The sequence below is a fragment of the Antedon mediterranea genome, chromosome 5, assembly GCF_964355755.1.
Source record: "Antedon mediterranea chromosome 5, ecAntMedi1.1, whole genome shotgun sequence".
NCBI classification, from domain to species: domain Eukaryota; kingdom Metazoa; phylum Echinodermata; class Crinoidea; order Comatulida; family Antedonidae; genus Antedon; species Antedon mediterranea.
In genome coordinates, this window is record NC_092674.1 from 23,668,345 (window position 1) to 23,686,002 (window position 17,658).

The following is a 17,658-nucleotide window of genomic DNA, read 5'->3' on the forward strand; positions in this document are numbered from 1 at the left end:
AGTGATATGAGCATCTGACTATCCTGCCTACTAACAAACAATAAAATGAATAAAATATATAAAAAGAATAAGAGAGGTCCAAGAATGGAGCCTTGCGGGACTCCCGCATAAACAGAACTGATGTCAGATAGAGTGTGTTGTCATATACCACTTGCTGACTACGTGATGTTAAGTAAGATTTAAACCAGGCAGAAGCAAGAGAAGAAGAAGAGGGGAAGTTTGGAGAGAAGAATTGTATGATTAACTGTGTCGAAGGCTTTTCTAAGATCTATGAAGATGGAACCAGTGAGTTTTCTTTGATTAGTTTTATTAAGCCTGTTATCCTAGGTATTTGTAAGTGCAGTAAGCGTAGAATGTTTAGGTCTGAAGCCAGATTGAGAAGAGTAAATAATGTTATTTTCATTTAGGTAAGAATAGAGTTTTAAAGAGACAGCTTTTTCAATTATTTTAGAAGATATAGGGAGAATAGAGATTGGTCGATAATTGTTTAGTAGTTTTTTTTGGCCAGATTTAAAGACAGGTGTAACTTTAGAGTGTTTCTAAAGAGATGGAAATATACCAGAGTTCAGGATAAATGATAGATGAGAGGATATAATTGGGGCTGCTGTTTTTAAAGGTTTACCAGTTATATTGTCAAAACAAGAAATATCTACACTGTACCTTCATTTATATATTCGCATTCATTCATCATTGCTTAGTTAGATGGAGCAATCTGTTGTTCTGCCCTCTATAATAATTATATAATTCTATGACACGAATCAATAAAGTATATCATGCAAGTCGTAATTAATATCTGAGCATGTTTTACATAATGCTACTATATCGACTTATTATTTCGTACGTACGACTTTATCTCGTACATACGACTTATTATGTCGTAGGTATGATTTACCATCTCGTACGACTTATACTTGAGGTATAACAATAATGTAAATGTTATAACAAACAGTAAAAACTATATAACAGGCCGTATATCCAGCGCGTAGCATAACAAAAATTAAACTAACAATTATAATGAACGGTATGCATTATGTTTTTCTATGGGTTGGGACTCGAGTACAATAATTTACACATGACCGGAATTTTACTAGCTGAGGTTTTAAACTACGGCGGTGTAGCATGGGTGGGCTACACGCTCTCTGAGGTGGGTTTCTTCTAGTTGTATATGTTTATCACATTAAAATATAAATATAATAAATAATTGGAAAAAAGAACATTTCTAATAACTTATTACTACAAACCAGATGAACATTTTCAATCATTATGAATGATGACATATTGGAAATAAAATTATTATTCTTACAGCTGATGATTGAAAAGTATGAAGAAAAAAAATGTTTTTACGCTGGTTGTTATTATCAAAAGGGCATAATTAATCTAACACATTTAATGCTATGTCACCGGTTTAAAAACTATGACATCTTCAGTTAAACGCCCATATGATACCAAACGGAGACTGATGCTAAACATGGATTACAAAGTGTATTGGCTGCTTACTAAGTTCCTTGTACCACTTGCATTAACTACATTTGTTTCCGATGTTGGTGAACAGGTAAACCCCACAGGGAGACCAGGGGGAATATAAATTGGAGGCCTACATCTAATGTTTTTGGAAGAAACTTTGAATGGAAATGTTTCATGCTTTATTCATGCTTAATTTTTTATTTCTTTGTTAACACTCAAGACCAGGTTCCGATCCGGAATCAACTCATGAACGTATTCATTTTAGGCTACTTCTGAGAAAACAGATATGCACTGCAGCAGGCTTTTTTTTTGCAGGCATTAAGAAGATCATCACTTAATGTATATTTTTATATTGAATTTTGTTGTATTTTGGAATACAATTATGAATTTGCGTTTCTCTTATCTCTGAACTTTTATCAAGATTAAACTTAACTTAAAATATATACAATTAATAAACAATATTGTGTTTTTCTTTCAAGCATCATTTATTTCTCTCTCTTTTTGGCCTCAGGTTTTGAACAGGGGTTTATCATCTACAGAAAATGCCACTGAGATTCTGGCTGCTTTTGGTATAGCATTCTCACTCACAAAGTTTGCTGCCGGACCTTTTGAAGAATTCAAGAATGTCGCCTTGGTGTTAGTACATTGCAAGAAGGAAGCAAAGATCGGGTTACTAACACTGTTTTTAATTTGGGTCATCGTTCTGATATTTGCTTTACTAACAGGTAAGTATAATAATTATAACGAAACCAATTGAATTCCTACTTTATTAACATGAATTAATGATAATACTGTAATTATCAATAACGTAACATTTTTCAGAAACGTCTGGCGTTGTTGAAACCATTAAGGAATGGAGTAACTAATGCAGGAACTACATTTTGTATAACTTTTTACCTTGTTTTTGTTAAAATAATTTTCTCCATGTTATTAATGTGATATTTCATTCTAAATAGCTTATACCGATTTCGGCTACTTCATCACACATACACTTTACAGTTTAGACAAAGACGTCGGACAGGACATACAAACAGCGATGCTAATGCTTTGCGGCTTCCCACTTTTACAGGGATTGGTAGGTTTATTAGAACATAGCAAAATACAAGGTAACAATATTAAAACATAAAATATATTAATATATATATTTTCACTTGCACTGATGAAGTTTTGCTCAACAGCTTTACTAATTTTTCTGGCTCTTTTTTTCTCGTTTTGATTTAGGTTTTTGCTTATTTTATTTTCCATCTCCAATGAGCCCAGACACAGTAGTGTCATTTTTTCAGTAATTTGCCTTGGGATTAACATATAATTTAATTGATATCAGAAGGCTATTCCTAGTCAGGTTATTTGAATCAGAAAAAGAACTCACTTGGACTGAGCGACTGAAGTGAAGGACTGACTTAAAGATGTATTGTCCCCCGAAAAACATGAAAAAATGAAGATTAATTTGAAAAAGAGACATTGAACAGGCTATTTTGCCTAAGTCAATCACTTCCGTAGAAGAAAAAAATTAATTTGTAAAAGATTCAGTTCAAACGAAAACCCATGACTCAATTTAACTATTTTTTGGGGTTTAAATTACAGTTTCTTCAGGTAAATACTTTATTTTAGATCCAATTTTTGGTCATATATATACTATATATAGATAATAATAGACATTAAAATGAAATATTCAACAACAAGGCCATATAGATGGCTGCAGTTGCGTGCTCAAGTTAGTGTTTACCGACCGACCGACCAACCGACCGACATAGTGAGCTGTAGAGTCACGTTGCACGCAACTAAAAGTATATATTTTTTATATCATTAAGGGATTGCTTGCTATGTTAATGGGAAAGAATATAACATAAGGATTCTCTTACAACAAAAGAGAAAACAAATATTTAAAACAATCATAATAATGTTTACCAGAAGATCCACTTTTTGTTTTAAAATAGATATTTTACTTAGCAGGATATATCCTGCAGATGAAATGCACATCTCTTGTTGGAACCGCATCTGTGGTAGATGTAGCAGTCCAGGTCAGTATATTTAGAATTCACACAGAGGACATAGGTCAAATTTATCCGAACTGCAAAGTTTTTAAAATTATATAATGCTAGCCTGCCTTAACACAGTTTGAAAACTTGAGCAAACTCTGAGATTGCCGAGAACGATTTTCCAAAGATTGCTTGTTTCCAATGTTTAATAAACCAATCTGCGAAACAAATCAACATTTTGTCATTTGATTCATTGTTAAAACGACATCCTCTGGTAACAGAGACTGTAGAAACAGTGCACAACTTGGAGTTTTCTGCTTTAACAGGTTTGGTAAGGTTGTAGACTATCACAAACACAAACTTCCTTAAATTTACAATCATTAAATTTACTTGCTCTTTTAAGGCTACTGTCTACTTTCAGTGTTTTATTAGATTTATTCTATTTATGATATGTATAAAGAATACAATAACTATGATTGTTTGTCTTATAGGCGGGAACAATTTTTGGATTATTGCAGTCAAATTTAGTAAATACAAAGCCTGTCCTAATTCCAATTTTTGCTGTCTATATTGGTGCCATAACCAGAGTTACTTTACTCTCAATTGGATTACTCGTCTTAAGACGATGGAAAAGGACGCCCCTTCCGAGTGAACTACAAACAACACACGTAAGTCATGTCAATCGAGCCAAGTATTAAGATGTTTGAATGTACTGTAGTAAATGTCCATTTTTAGTCACGTGGACGTGACTCTATAGTTCACTATGTCGGTTGGTCTGTCGGTCTGTCTGTCGGTCCGGTATCACTATGCGTTTTATCGCTTTCTGACCTTATCTTGATATCAGTTTAATCTAGCTAAGTCAATTTTTCACAGTATATTCCTTATGGCCAGGAATCGATGTGGTTATGTTTTCACGGTGCGCAATAAAAAATTACGCGGTCTACGCACGATTTAACGAAATAACGTTTGTAATCATATATTCACAACCATGAATCACAATTAAATAGAATTTGGTACTCATAAATTTCAGGGCATAAATCATCATATGGCAATACAATTACGTGCGTAGCGCATGTATATTTCAATATAAATAGTTTAGTATACATGTGCAAATTCGATAGACCACAACATACTTACTAAAAAATGACCCTATTTTGGGATCAGAGGTATTGTACATAATAGTTCGGCAGTTATCTAAGCGAAAGAGAACAATTCGTAACTATTGACGGTATAAATTCCCATAAAAAGTTGATAAAATACGGTGTCCCTCAAGGATCAATCTTGGGTCCGTTATTATTCCTAATGTTTGTAAATGATATGCCATCAGTGTGTACCAGTACACAACTAATAATGTTTGCCGATAACATGTAAACGAAGCTATTGATATTATGAATAATGAATTAAGACAATTAAATTTGTTGATTAAGGCAAACAAACTTACCATAAATACTAAAAAGACCAAATTTATTGTTTTAGTGATAGAAATAGTACTATTGATGCATCTCATGTAAAACAATTGTATTGATCAAGACGTTATTACAAGAGTTTATCAAACAAATTTTTTAGGAGTCATACTTGATGAAAAATAAATTTCTTACAGCATATTAATGTAATCACTAGCTTTGAATCTCTTAAAAACCATACTACCATATGAAATATTGCTCATTATTTATAAATCCCTTATCATTCCCATCATTACATATGGCATTACTGTGTGGAGTACTGGTAGCATAAATAATTTAAATAGAATTCACGTTTTACAAAAAAGGCCCTCCGAACAATATGTAAAGTCCACTACCTACATCCATCTTCTCCATTATTCATTAAAACTAATACCTTAAACATATTCGATCTATATGAAAAAAATGTAGCAAAATTAATGTTCCTCTACAAAAATGGAAAATTACCAGTCATTTGATAGATTTTTCCACACATTCGACTCGTATCATGATTATAACACGCGAAATAAAAACCATCTTGCAATAGATCTGAAGCATACAAATACAAATGTTGGCCGTCAAGGCTTCTCGTAGGTCTAAGGTGTGGAACAATCTTTCGGACGATCTAAAACAATGTAAAAATATATAATTATTTAAAAAGAAATTAGATTGTACTTATATTGAACGTTATCATTTTATAAAGTATTTGTGTCAAGAAGAAATCTGTCTTATTTGCAAAGAAAAAAAGTAATTATCATTATGTATTATTATTATTATTATTTACAATGCTATTAATTATATGTATATAAGTTAGTATGGTTTCATATTAATTATCTTGCAGTACTATAAAAACTGTTTTTAGTAAATTTATATTCTTTCATGCATACTCTTAAAATGATTTGTTTTATATTTTTAAAGGGTGCCACAGTTGTATAAAGCTTTGCTTGTTCGTGGATGCCCTATTCCTTTTTCATATTATTAGCATTTGTTTTAAAATTGTTAAGTAACAAATTGTGATTTGGAATAGCGTGAAGAAAATTCGTATATTAAAAAAAATGAGTTTGTCAAGAAAAGCTAAAATGTAAAACAGTTTAAAATTCGTTAAACTGTAGAAAACAAATTTTGCAGAAAAGTCTACATTTAGTAAACATAGCATGGTTTGCAAAGTTGAGCAAACTCCAAGTTTGTAAAACCACAAAAAGTGTAGATGCTTAATGTACTAGTACACACACAGCCACTGATCATAACTGGGCCCTCTGGGAGACCACTCGTCTAAAGAGGTTACCCAGTATAAAATAAAATAACAAATAGAAATATCAACAACTAAGCGCAAATTACCCTATCAGGTGATATGCTACGTAACATAAATAATTATTATTGCATTTTTTGGAAAATTCAGAAAGCTGAAAATAAATTATTTTTGATTAATCTTGATCCTTTCCTTCAGGAGAGCAACCTGAGTGTTTTAAAAGTTCTGAAATTTTGGTGGCCACTTGCGATTGTCCGAGGCGTTCAAACAATTAGCAGACCAATTATTAACTTGTTTGTAGCCAGAGATTTAAATGGGTCAGATAAGGCTATTCAGGTAAGACCAAGATGCTTTTTTGCAAATTCCAAGGAGAAAACATAGCTACTGGGCTTTGTAACAATCTGTCTTTTCTCTATACATTAATTACATGAGTAAGGATAGTTGGGTTGGCGCTGTCAAAATGGAATGATTGATTGATAAAATCGACTAATAACAAATAAAATATGTATTTTCACCCTTTTCCCTTCTCATTGTTGCAATTTAAGAAATACCATCAAAAGTATGAAAATATTCATTAATGATTTTTGGGCATCAGTGTTTACTATTACGCTGTGTATTATTTCTCTGCGTAGTAAGAAAGTAAGTTAGTACATTTCCCTTGTTTGAATAAAATGATATCAAAACTCTAAATCTACCAGATTTTAAAGGGTATAATGGTTTTTTTCTCCGTATCAAAGGCATTAGCAGTTCTGACAATTGTATACCCAGTAGCCTTTGCTTCATTTCATTGGTTAGATGACTTAAAATCTATACAGCCTGCTTTTTTGAAGGTAAGAAATGAAAATATGGATATTGATTAAAGGTTTGCTTGGAAATTAAACATTAGTGACGTTATCGCAATCCTCACTTTACTATAATATGTTAGTTCATTACAATATTACCATATTGTATAATACAAATGGCAGCAGAAGTTGTTTTTCCCTGCTGTGCGTAAGGCAAAACATATGGCTTACTTAGCTCTGACGTAAAGCTACATTGTATCATGAAATAATTGAAACAAAGAACTTATAACACAAAAATCTCCTGTTCGCCCGAAGCGCATAACAATTTCGAAAGGCATTGTGGGAGAGAATAGAGCTAATGGGTGGCGCCATTGTGAGCCATGGAGTAGGGCGCCCGCATCAAATTAGAAAGTCAAAATCATAGAGGGGATCTGCTAATACTCTAGGCGGGGATAGAGTAATTGACTGAGGAGTAGGGCGCCCGCATCAAATTAGAAAGTCAAAATCATAGAGGAGATCTGCTAATACTCTAGGGGGGGGGGGGGAGGGGTGGGGTAGAATAATTTACTTCCTAGTTTGGAGGGGGCGCAGCTCCATGCTGTGAAAATGGCGTCGCCCAGTTTGACCTTTTAACCCTGTACTTCCGATACTGTGTTTTGAATGCAAATTGAAGAACAGGAGATTCTTGTGTTATAAGTTCTTTGATTGAAATACTGTTCAACGTATGACATTGATCCTATGATACAGGCGTCACATGTTACGCTTTATTATGGGATTTGTCGATGGCAATTTTCATTTTACATACATGAACTTTAAGAAAAAATGGAAAACAAATTCAGAACCTTTATCTCATACTCTTATTGCTACATCGTCATTGGTTGAAGCGACAGTGTTTTTGTTGTGTTGCTTTTTGTTAGTGCTGCTGCTTTTTTCAGTGTTTACACTCTTTAAGACCATAACATTAAAAATTTAATTGGGCCGTCCAGTTTATTGTACCACTTACATGTTTATAGACTGGCTGTAATGTTGTAATTTATATACGATATAATTTTGCACGATTTAACAAAACACACAGAGATAATGATCACAATTAACAACTTACCGAAAGTCAATTTTAATGATTAAAGCAATAAGTTCGTTCTGTATTTACATATTTTCCATCCGGCTTAATTATGTCTCCAATTAAATCTAAATTTTAAATAATTCTCAAAATATGTATTTTCATTGTTTTTCAAACTAGTATTTTTTCAAATTTATAATTCAAAAACAATTCCATATTTAGCATTGTTAATATATTTTTAAAATTTGGTACTAAATTACCATTAATATACCGTAAAACATTTGTTGACGTGTGCAAAATTAAACTTGGAAAAAGCTCACCTCGAATCACTGGGCTTCTTTTCAAGATATTATGTGAAGGCCAAATTAATTGTATTAAATCAAAATATAGGCCTAATATAGAAAAAAAATTATAAAAAAATATAAATTTGGAAACATTCCAAATAGAATAATTTAAATTGATTGATTAATTTGATTACTACAATGGCAACAATAACGTAAAATAGATATTATTTTAAAATTAAGCTGGCTTTTATATTAAGTGGCATGTTGTTGTTGTTAAAAGTCTGTTTCTCTGTATATATGTTTTTGTATTGTATGAAATAGATAATGGAAAAAAATGAAAAAATATACAAATTTCAATTGGAGTTTTACAATGTAATGATATACTAAATTTAAAATGAATTTACATTAACTGTTAATACTTATTTGCAATAATGTCATAATACTATTTTTTTCTTTTAGAAAACAGAGAGCACATTTGTAGAAAGAAAACATATAAGGAACTTTGATTTATGTTGTGGTGCTCTGGGATTTGCGGTAATAATCTTTAATTACATTTGAACTGCAAAATATCGAACTTACTGCGGCAACCTTAGTTTAGTCTTAGCAATATACCTAGCAATTTACTGATATCGCCTTATTAGTTGTCTGAAAGTTCATTCAATGAATGAATTTACGAGCGAGGTCATACTGTAACTCAAATTGATTTATACTTTTCAAATCTATAGTAATGTGCTGTTATTATACAAGAAAATTTACAGGCTTTACACATTAAGAAGCATTATTTTTATTCATTTTTAAATATACTATGTCATAAAAAAACACGTTTTAACAATAATCACAAATATGTACAGTAGGCTACGCGTCACTTGCATGTGACAAGAAAAAAATGGTGAACATGACCTTTGTTTTTATTATTTTATTAATACAAGAGAATATACATATTATATGCCTTATTATAGTGAACTTGTATAGGCCTATATTTAAATAATTTGTACTGCAAACTGAAATAGAAGTGGGACGAGCCCATAAAAGACAAAAAAAGAAGCATTTTATATAAATCCCCTTTTTTTCGCTGAGACCATGGATTACCATGGTAACACCTACAATGATTTGTATTGTTTTAGGTATTTTTTAGTCTATTTTGGATCCCCGGAATTGTGGTAAATTTTTACACAAGTACTTTAGGCGTGTCTGAAGAGATTGCAGAGATGTGCGTTGTACCATTAAAGATGTTTTCGGTGTTCACCTTAATAGGTAACATTACTTTGGCTGTGTTATAATTATAACTAGATATACTATGTTCAATAGAACATAAACCCAGTCAGAGGAATGGAGTGACCTTTGACCACTCCATGAAGTTTACTATTGACTAAGTTTAATAAAAAAAAACTCGACCCCGGAGGGTCTGTTTTAACATCAACTTGGAAATAGTAAAGTTATTAACATGGTATTATGTCAATATAACTATTAATTTACTCTTTTGAGATGATCCCTACTAGCTTATGCTGGCTTGGTAATAATATTACAGTACAATATTACTAAACAGAAGTAAAAATTATTGCCTTTTTCAGTTGGATGGCGATCTCATATTACATCATGGTTGATATTACTTAAGAAGACGGTGGTAGTGTTTCCTAGCTCTGTAATACGAATGATCATATTTTTCGCCGTTTTGAATCTATTTCCACTACTTGGGTATGTTTAGAAACGTGGTAAATGTCAGCTAAATATTTTTTATTTTTAAATTCTGTATTAAGTTACCAAAAAATTGCCTCCGTGATGTTTATATGGCGAATCCATTTTCATTAGAAGAGATAGGGAGGGTCCCTTTTAAAATAACACATTTGTCAAACCATGTATACAGTTTGAAAAACGAAAGACAAATAATTATGAAACCACATTAGGTTTAAAAAAGGCGAGACATTGCCGTTTGCCACCCTTTGACATATGGTGGCATTATAAAGTACAGTAGTAACTAATGTAAGTACGCTTATCTCCTGATTTTTTTACTGTTACAGGATACATGGAGCACCTTTAGGAGTTGCAGCACTTTTGTCTGGTTTTGCAGTGGAAACACTATCAGTGCAAATAGCAACATTTGTTGTCGAATACAAAATGGTCAGTGTTATCGGTTGTTTTGTTTCTAGTTGTAACTAATAATAGTATTATAAGTAGTGATGTTTTAAATATTCATACCATTAAAAATTGAATTTAAAAAAACCTCTTTAATACAAATGTCAATACAGAAAAGAAGCCGCCGTCCAGTTGCATCAAGCAAGCAATATGGAACGGCAACATCAACAACTGAAATCGAAACAATATCTTAGAGGGAAAAGAATATCTCGTAAACACAGACGCACTATTTAGCTGTAAAAACAAATGTTGTAAGCCAATTAGAAACGGAATAAGAAACACCGGTTCTCTTCAGATCACCAAAGATAAGCAGCGTTGTATCTGGATGGGAGACTGTTTGGGAATTTATTTATTTTATTTTATTTTATGTCTTTAGGCAATGTGGCCAAGGATTACCAATAGTGAATTAATCACTGTCCTATCAGATAGGTGGTAATCCCCCTGATACAGGGGCTATTGTGTGAACCAGTTCACCGGGGTAACCCCCTACTCTTTTTCGAATAATGAACTGGGTTCTTTAAAGTACACACAGGTTATAACTGTGTACACTGGACCTACGGTTTATAGTCCTTATCCGAGAAGACTTGTTCCACCACCAGAACTAGGAGCGAGTCGGCCTCGAACCCTTGCCGATGTTGTTGTTGGCTCTTTAGGTACGGTAAACGGCGCCCCTGCCTTAACCGCTCGGCCATATGACTCGCATCAGGTGTAATGATAATATTGAACTAGCATGTGACATATGTACCTTTAAAATATATGAGGTTAGCTTAACTTAAGCTTAACTGGAAATTGTGGCGGAAAATCTGATTAGGCATTTAAATGACCCAACCAGCCACCACAGTGCAGCACCTACCCGGATCAAAACACCGGGAGACGATGCCCTAATCTTTTCGCATAGTGTACCAAGTTCTTTAACGTGCACTATACTAATAGTAATAACACTAATGCATCCAGGCAATGTCTTGCTTAAGGACACAACCAATATGCACATACATGCTAGAATGATATAATCATAAGTAACACTTTATGTAGTTTACGACACTAAAGGTTTTCTAATGTAATATTTAATAGTTATGCATTTTTTGTGTCTTACAACAAATCTACATATGTATATATATAAATCCAAAGGCAAATTACTGAAAAAAATGACAATTCTGTGGATATCAGTGGCTGGATCTCAATGGAGATACAAAAAAAAACGAAAAGCTAAATCAAAACGATAAAGTAAACAGCCAGAAAAGTTAGCAGAGCTTTCGGGCAACACTAGCCCTTCATATATATATCATAGTCACGGTATTACTATAAGCACATTAATATAGAAAATGTTTTAGGGCTCGTAAAACACAATAAATTAAAAAGGTGATGTTTAAACGTATTGATATCTTGTGATTTAACACATAAATACCATAATAAATTCCAGTAATTTGATTGGACGATTGTGGGCCACATGGCGTGCAATAGTACAGAAATAATGACTTAAACAGTGTAATTGTACAAATAATAGCATGAATGATGAAAAGTTATATTTAACATTTCATCATTCACCAAATGCCATTATTTGTACCATTATACGAATATAAAACATTCATTATTTGTTTTATATAACATCTAAATAGATTCCTGCCATTTGAATAAGATAAAAGGTAGGGCTAGAACTCATCTAGGCTAATTATGTTTTTTCTAACGATTCTACGTCTTGTAGAGATGTTCCCATTAATCAAAATCCTACAAGCTAATGTAAATGCCTTTTTGATCTAAATTAGTACATATATATCTCTCCAAAAATGTACTTCCATCGCGAAACTTATAACTTTCATTCTTCGCGGCGAAATTACAAATAGAAAAAAGTACTATTAAACGATCGTTTAATAGTGCGTACTATTGTACGCCATGTGACGCATAATCGTCCAATCAAATGACAGGAATTTATTTAGGTGTTATATAATACGCATTATTGAACGGTCGTTCAATAGTACTTTCAAATGCTAATAATTTATTGGTACTGGGTCAATGCAACTCATTTCTCCAGGTGCGTCGGTTGGTGCAGGGCCTTTATTTATATAATCGCATTTATTTATCATTTAGATGGAGCAACCTGTTGTTCTGCCCTGTATATTGATTTTATAACTCTATTACACGAATTGATAAAGCATGTCATGCAAGTCGTAAGTATAAACCTGAGCAAATATTTTACATAATGCTACTATATCGACTTATTAGTTCGTACGTACGACTTTATCTCGTACATACAACTTACTATATCTTAGGTATGACATACCATCACCATACATACCCACTCTACACCACCGGTGGTGTAGAGTGGGTGGGCTACACGCTCTCTGAGGTGGGTTTCTACTAGTTGTATAAGTTTATCACATTAATATATAAATATATTCGAAATGAAATCATTATTCTTACAGCTGATGATATAAAAGTGTGATAACCCACAATTAAAAACAAGAAAAAAGATAATTGCTTTTTTTACGCTGATTGTTATTATCAATGTTCGTTTGCAACATCAAGGCATAATTAATCTAAATAACAAATTAAAATGCTATGTCACCGTTTTAAAAACCATGAAATCTACAGTTAAACGGCCATCATATGATACCAAACGGAGACTGATGCTAAACATGGATTACAAAGTGTATTGGCTGCTTACTAAGTTCCTTGTACCACTTGGCTTCACTTCATTTGTTTCCGATGTTGGCGAACAGGTAAACTTCATGGGTAAACCATATACGGGTATTAAATAAATGGGTACGGTACATTCGTTTTGTGTTCCGAATGTAAGGACTATAATTAATTTGTTTTCTCTTTTGCGAGTCTTCCCCGCTTTTATTTCATTCAGCATACATTATGCTTACGTATAGAAAACGTAATTAGTATACCTATTAAATTGTATTTTAACCTTTTTTAGTCGCGTGGAAGCGACTCTATAGTTCACTATGTCGGTCGGTCGGTCGGTCTGTCTGTCTGTCGGTCCGGTATCACTATGCGTTTTATCGCTTTCTGACCTTATCTTGATATCAGTTTAATCTAGCTAAGTCAATTTTTCACAGTATATTCCTTATGGACAGGAATCGATGTGGTTATGTTTTCACGGTGCGCAATAAAAAATTACGCGGTCTACGCACGATTTAACGAAATCACGTTTGTAATCATATCTTCACAACCATGAATCACAATTAAATAAAATTTGGTACTCATAAATTTCAGGGCATAAATCATCATATGGCAATACAATTACGTGCGTAGCGCATGTAACGCATGCGTACGCGCGCTTAAAATTTTCAAAATTTATTTTCGACGAAATAAGAGTACGTTTCAGGCAATTTTAAGCGTTTACAAAATTGCCATGAGTGCGCAGATTTTTGCGCGCGCACTGCGCGTTAAATGTTGTTGCGCACTCTTTTTGCCCGATTTCTGTTTTCTTGACTTACTTTTCAACTCGAAATTACGTTATACGAGCACGTCAAAAGTGACAGGCTACGCACGTGTAAATTAAAAAAATATAACTGTTTGTTTTTGTTTTTTCTCTCCGTATTTTTGTTTTGGTTATGTTTCTTAAATCAAATTATTTATTAAATCATGAAGTTGGATTTCTCGGATCTCTGAACTATTTCTCGAGATTAAACTTTTAATAATATTTGTGTTTTTTAAAGCGTTATTTTTTTTTTTTTGCCTCAGGTTTTGAACAGGGGTTTATCATCTACAGAAAACGCCACTGAGATTCTTGCTGCTTTTGGTATAGCATTCTCACTTACAAAGTTTGCTGCCGGACCTTTTGAAGAATTCAAGAATGTCGCCTTGGTGTTAGTTCATTGCAAGAAGGAAGCAAAGATCGGGTTATTAACAATGTTTTTGGTTTGGGTCATCGTCCTGATATTTGCTTTACTAACAGGTTATTCAGTGATTTCAGTTTACTCACATACAAGTACAATATAACGACACCAAATTAATTCATACATTAACATAACGACATGCAACACCTCATACATACACTGACCATCTGCACCCACAGAGAACAAACAATGCACCGTCTTTTTTTTACCGTTAAGCATTGTGTGTAATCATTTATAAACTCACGGACCTACCAAACAACATTGTTGGAACATTTTTCCTTAAAATAAAATGCCTATAAGAAAATTAATCTCTCACGATACAGTAATAAAGAGTATTTCACGTACTTCACCTATTATTATATATAAAATATTAAAAATTATTATTCAATGTTTTTCATAAACATATTTGGCTGCCCTTGTCGAAACTAATAATGGACCATGTCAAAATTATTCTACTGCAGTTACTGCAATAACTATGTATACTCTTACACCTGTTGTGTTTAAATAATTATCATTAGGAGTTGCGATGTATTTTTATAGTGTCATCCATTTTACCACTGAAATATTGTATACTAAATAGCATATACCGAATTCGGGTACTTCATCACACATACACTTTACAGTTTAGACAAAGACGTCGGACAGGACATACAAACAGCAATGCTAATGCTGTGCGGCTTCCCACTTTTACAGGGATTGGTAAGTTTATTTTAAAAAAAAGGCAACAATACAAAAAACATCAACCATATAGTTATAGATAGAACTGGTACTAAACTACAAAGAAGATGCTAATCTTTTTGACTTAACATGAAAGTATGCACCTTCATGGAAGTTTTTTGGTCTAGCGACTGACATTTCAGTCTTTTCTTGCCCGGCCCAAGGATGGGACTTGTTTTTTTGACCAAGAATCGATACATCACACCACTTCGATTGTGGACAGGCCTTTTCAAGGTTGAAGTCTGTTTCAAATCGGTCACGGACCAATCGGAAGAAATCGATTATTCGATCTTTAGGAGTGTGTACATTGTATGTGCATATCAAAAGATCCAGTTACTAATTTTTACCTTTTAAATAGATATTTTACTTAGCAGGATATATCCTGCAGATGAAATACACATCTCTTGTTGGAACCGCATCTGTGGTAGATGTAGCAGTCCAGGTCAGTATATTTAGAATTCACACAGAGGTCAAATTAAGTATAACTGCTGCAAAGCTTTTAAAATTCGCTGCATCAGTACTTCTATGAATGTATGGCTACTGTAGTTGAGAGCAGAATCGCTTGTAGACAAAAGCCAGTACCATTTTGAGATCATTGGCAAAATTACTCAATGCGGTCAAATTAAGTCGGAGTTTATTTTATTTTTTTTTTACAAAATTCAAAGTTTAACGAAATGTAGACTAACTAGTTTGACCAAACCTTCTTGATCTCAGCAAACTTTAAGTTTGGCAAGAACAATTTTCCATAATGCTCGTTTGCACAAATTTAACCAAACAAGTTTAACCAAAATGTATACTATTTAGTTTGACCGAACCTTCATGAGAAACTAGTTTGCTGATAATTTTAACTTAGCAAACTCCAAGTTTAGCAACTTTGTTTTTAACCAACATGTACTAGATTTCTAAAGATTTTATCTAAACAAACTCCATGTTTGGTAGGCTTAAAAACTATTTTCCATATGCTAGTTTTTGCAAAATTTGACTAGTTAGTTTCACCGATTAATTCAAATTCAAGTTTTGCGAGAACAATTTTCCAAATGCTCGTTTGCAAATGTTTAACCAAATAAGTTCGACCAATGTACACTAGCTAGTTTGACCGAACCTTCTTGACAAAATAGTTTGCTGATCTCAGCAAACTCAAAGTTTGTCAATTTTCCAAATATGCTAGTTTGTTTGAAAAATTTACACTCTATAGCAAAATTTCTTAGAATAGTGCAGAATGCTAACAAACCGTTTCTAACAATTACAATAAATGACTTTAACAATTGGCTTGCTATTTTAGGCTACTACATTTCACTGTACTATTTTAAAAACAAATTTAAAACTCTAATTATGTAATTCGAAAAATAGAAGTAAAGTATAACTGTTTTATTATAGGCGGTTACAATATTTGGATTACTGCAGTCAAATTTAGTAAATACAAAGCCTATCCTAATTCCTATTTTTGCTGTCTATATTGGTGCCATAACCAGAGTTAGTTTACTCTCAATTGGATTACTCGTCTTAAGACGATGGGAAAGGACACGCCTTTCGAGAGAACTACAAACACCACACGTAAGTCAAGTAGGCCTAAACGAGCCAAGTATTAATTAAGATGTTATTTGAATGTACTATAATAACCAACTTCCATGTTTCCATTTTGAAATTACCTGTACCTTATAATATGTGAATCTAAGCTATTTGAATAGCTTTTTTCAATTTGGTAAAATCATTTTAGAGGGCTATATATTATAAGTAGTCTAGGAGGCCTAGCCACATTTTTTACTTCTTTGTCGTTTTCTTGAAACATTTTTATACTACTTACTTACTTTTTTTTTCCAATGCTGGCACGTTTTAACAACCTAAAATTTCCAACGAATAAATCACGCACGCCGAAACACATCGAAAATCGGTATCACGTCAAGATACACAGAATGTGTGACGTGGTACACAAATTTTATCCATACGGAAACGGATGTTGCCCGAACTTTCTATTATTAATATTATTACGTAAAACTACATCTAATGTAATAATAATAATTTTCATTGCATTTTTGTCAAATCAAGAAAACTGACAGTAATTAAGTTGTTAATCTTATATCTTTAGGAGAGCAATCTGAGTGTTGTAAACGTTTTGAAATTTTGGTGGCCACTTGCGATTGTCAGAGGTGTTCAAACAATCAGCAGACCAATTGTTAACTTGTTTGTAGCCAGAGATTTAAATGGGTCAGATGAGGCTATTCAGGTAGAAATGTTTTTTGTTTTTTATTCATCTTAAAACTGCAAATACGATAATCTATATTTTCTTTTTTCTCTCGCTCTTATTTTCTTTTACAAAGGTAAATCCTCATATTAAAAAAACAATTGTTATTATAGTTTTAGAAAAACTCATTATCTATAATGCCGTTTTGGGCTATAGCAGTTCATTAGTTAATGCTGTTTATTGTTATAGACCAGAGTATAACATATGTAAAAATAATTTTTAACATATTTATTTACATACACAATTTTTTCCCCTCTCTTTTCCCTTCTATTCGGTTAAAAAAAAAGGTTTGGTGTAGTAAGTCTGTTGTAAAGTAGTTATTTTGATGTTTTTTGTCTGTCTGTTTTTAATCCGTGTCTATTTATAATTGTTATTTTATATATTCACTCATAAGCCAGAATTGGCTGGTCTTGATATTTCACAAGAGTATGATTAAGTAAATAAATACAAAAAAATATGTTTTT

At 32.7% G+C, this 17,658-nt stretch overlaps 1 protein-coding gene and 1 long non-coding RNA gene across 2 annotated transcripts in view; one reads left to right on the plus strand and one right to left on the minus strand.

The window, feature by feature from the left end:
• Window positions 1–5,116: 5,116 nt before the first annotated feature.
• LOC140049947 (uncharacterized) overlaps window positions 5,117–17,658 on the minus strand; it is a 48,325-nt gene continuing 35,783 nt past the window's right edge. The window contains exon 3 of the long non-coding RNA XR_011845332.1: window positions 5,117–5,507. This is a non-coding gene — a long non-coding RNA (uncharacterized lncRNA). The remainder of the gene's footprint in view (window positions 5,508–17,658) is intronic.
• Window positions 5,777–10,730, plus strand: LOC140048916 (progressive ankylosis protein homolog). Its single transcript, XM_072093714.1, has 8 exons — window positions 5,777–5,812; window positions 6,330–6,467; window positions 6,830–6,961; window positions 8,717–8,791; window positions 9,382–9,511; window positions 9,829–9,952; window positions 10,276–10,375; window positions 10,504–10,730. The coding sequence occupies exons 1-8, from the start codon at window positions 5,777–5,779 to the stop codon at window positions 10,582–10,584; spliced, it is 816 nt and encodes a 271-aa protein (XP_071949815.1). The 3' UTR covers window positions 10,585–10,730.